This window comes from Quercus suber, unplaced genomic scaffold, assembly GCF_002906115.3.
Source record: "Quercus suber isolate HL8 unplaced genomic scaffold, Cork oak 2.0 scaffold_1, whole genome shotgun sequence".
NCBI classification, from domain to species: domain Eukaryota; kingdom Viridiplantae; phylum Streptophyta; class Magnoliopsida; order Fagales; family Fagaceae; genus Quercus; species Quercus suber.
In genome coordinates this window covers 103210-105297 of record NW_027069468.1, presented here as the reverse complement: position 1 = coordinate 105297, position 2088 = coordinate 103210, and the positions used below count along the sequence as shown (strand labels likewise).

The window sequence follows — 2088 nt, the reverse complement described above, 5'->3', positions numbered from 1 at the left end:
AAGTTGTCTGAAACAAGTCTAGATTGGTGGCTCAAGGATATACTTAAGTTGAAGGAATAAATTTCGATGAGTCATTTGCACCAGTAGCAAGACTTGAATCAATTCGAATTCTTCAAGTTGTACCAAATGGATGTGAAGAGTGCTTTCTTGAATGGCTTTTTGAATGAAGAAGTGTTTGTTGAGCAACCAAAGGGATTTCAAGACCTTCAGTTTTTGGATCATGTGTTAAGGCTAAAGAAAGCATTGTATAGGTTGAAGCAAGCACTAAGAGCATGGTATGATCACCTCACCACATATTTATTGGATCGTGGTTTCGAGAAAGGACAAGCCGATCGAACACTGTTTGTTAAAAGAGACGAGAAATCTCTCCTTGTTGCCTAAGTATATGTGGATGATATTGTTTTTGGATCCACAATTGATCAATTAGCTCATGACTTTTTAGAAGAAATGAAAAGGGAATTTGAGATGAACATGGTGGGGAAGTTGAACTACTTCCTAGGGCTTCAAGTGAAACAACGGAATGATGAAATTTTTATCTCTCAAGAGAAATATGCCAAAAATCTTGTTAAAAGATTTGGTCTAGACTCTAAGAAACACACTTCCACTTCCATGAGTTCCTTGGCAAAACTGAGCATAGATACAACCAATGTCGACGTAGATCCAACACTGTATCGAAGCATGATTGGCAGTCTTCTCTACCTCACTACAAGTAGGCCAGACATTGCTTTTAGTGTCGGGGTATGTGCATGTTTCCAAGTAGTGCCTAAAAAGTCCCAATTGACAGCAATCAAGCGAATTATTCGATATATCAATAGGACATCTGACTATAGGATTTGGTATTCAAAAGATTCAAATGACTGCTTGGCTAGATATTCAGATGCTGACTAGGCAGGGTGCATTAATGATAGGAAAAGCACTTTCAGTGGTTGCTTTTATCTTGGGAATAACTTGGTTTCATGGATGAGCAAAAAGTAGAATTCAGTCTTTCTTTCAACAGATGAAGCTGAATATATAGCAGTAGGAAGTTGTTGTGCTCAACTACTATGGATGAGAAAACTACTACATGACTATGGAATCACTCAAAACACTATGTGTGTATTCTGTGATAACACTAGTGCCATAAATCTGTCAAAGAATCTAGTTCAGCACTCGAAATCCAAGCATATCGAGATCCGGTATCACTTCATTTGGGACTTGGTGGAGGACAAGATTGTGTGTCTAGAGTTCATCAACATTGACAACCAAAAGGCAGACATATTCACTAAACCTCTTGATGGTCCGAGGTTTGAATCTTTGCGTAAGACCATTAGTGTCGGTATCATTCCTTGAACTCTATCTTCCATGTGTTCTTTTTGTGTTCATTTATGCATTTTTTTTGTCATGCATGTTATATGTTTTTGCATTTTTAAAAAAAAAAATGTTTTTACATTGTTGTTTTTTATCGATCTTTTCTTGCTTTTATGTCAAAAATCCAAAAACACATAAAAAGTAGAAAATCCAAAAAGTTTGATCGACTTTGTTGAGTTTTGTCTCAAAACATGTTTTGCCTTGCACCTTTGTACTAATGGCTTTATGCATCTACGAGCTTAACTTGTTCCCTATGCACTCATATCATTGTGGAAGAAATCTTGAAATCTATGTGATTGTTGTAAATAGATCTTCAACCTTGTCATGAATGATCAGTGAATGGTTTTGTTGATCTTGAGACATGCATAGACTTGTGCCTATATATCTTCCCACTATTTTATTTTATTGTCTTTACTTAAAGAGCTCACCAAATGTAAATCTCAAAATGAAAAGAGATATTGGGCTGCAAAAGCCTGTCACATACACTAGTATTTGACTAGGAAAAAGGGAAAGCGACCAAAAATAAAATATATGATGCCCAAAAAGCCAAAGGCTAACTCATCAAATTGAAATATTAAAAATTTCATGCATCGATCTCACAATGAGATGTATTGATTCAAAAAGATCAAATGATATGATGTTCATGGAGTCAAATGAAAAGCTCTAAAGAAATGTAATCAAGTTCATGTGGGAGGTCGTATATGCATATTTCTATAATTGAGATGGGTCACACTATCTAGT

The 2088-nt window shown here is 35.8% G+C and overlaps 1 protein-coding gene across 1 annotated transcript; it reads left to right on the top strand.

Moving 5' to 3' along the window:
* The first annotated feature begins 447 nt into the window (after positions 1-447).
* LOC136069730 (uncharacterized mitochondrial protein AtMg00810-like) lies at positions 448-888 on the top strand. Its single transcript, XM_065780154.1, has one exon. The coding sequence runs from the start codon at positions 448-450 to the stop codon at positions 886-888; it is 441 nt and encodes a 146-aa protein (XP_065636226.1).
* Positions 889-2088: the final 1200 nt, after the last annotated feature.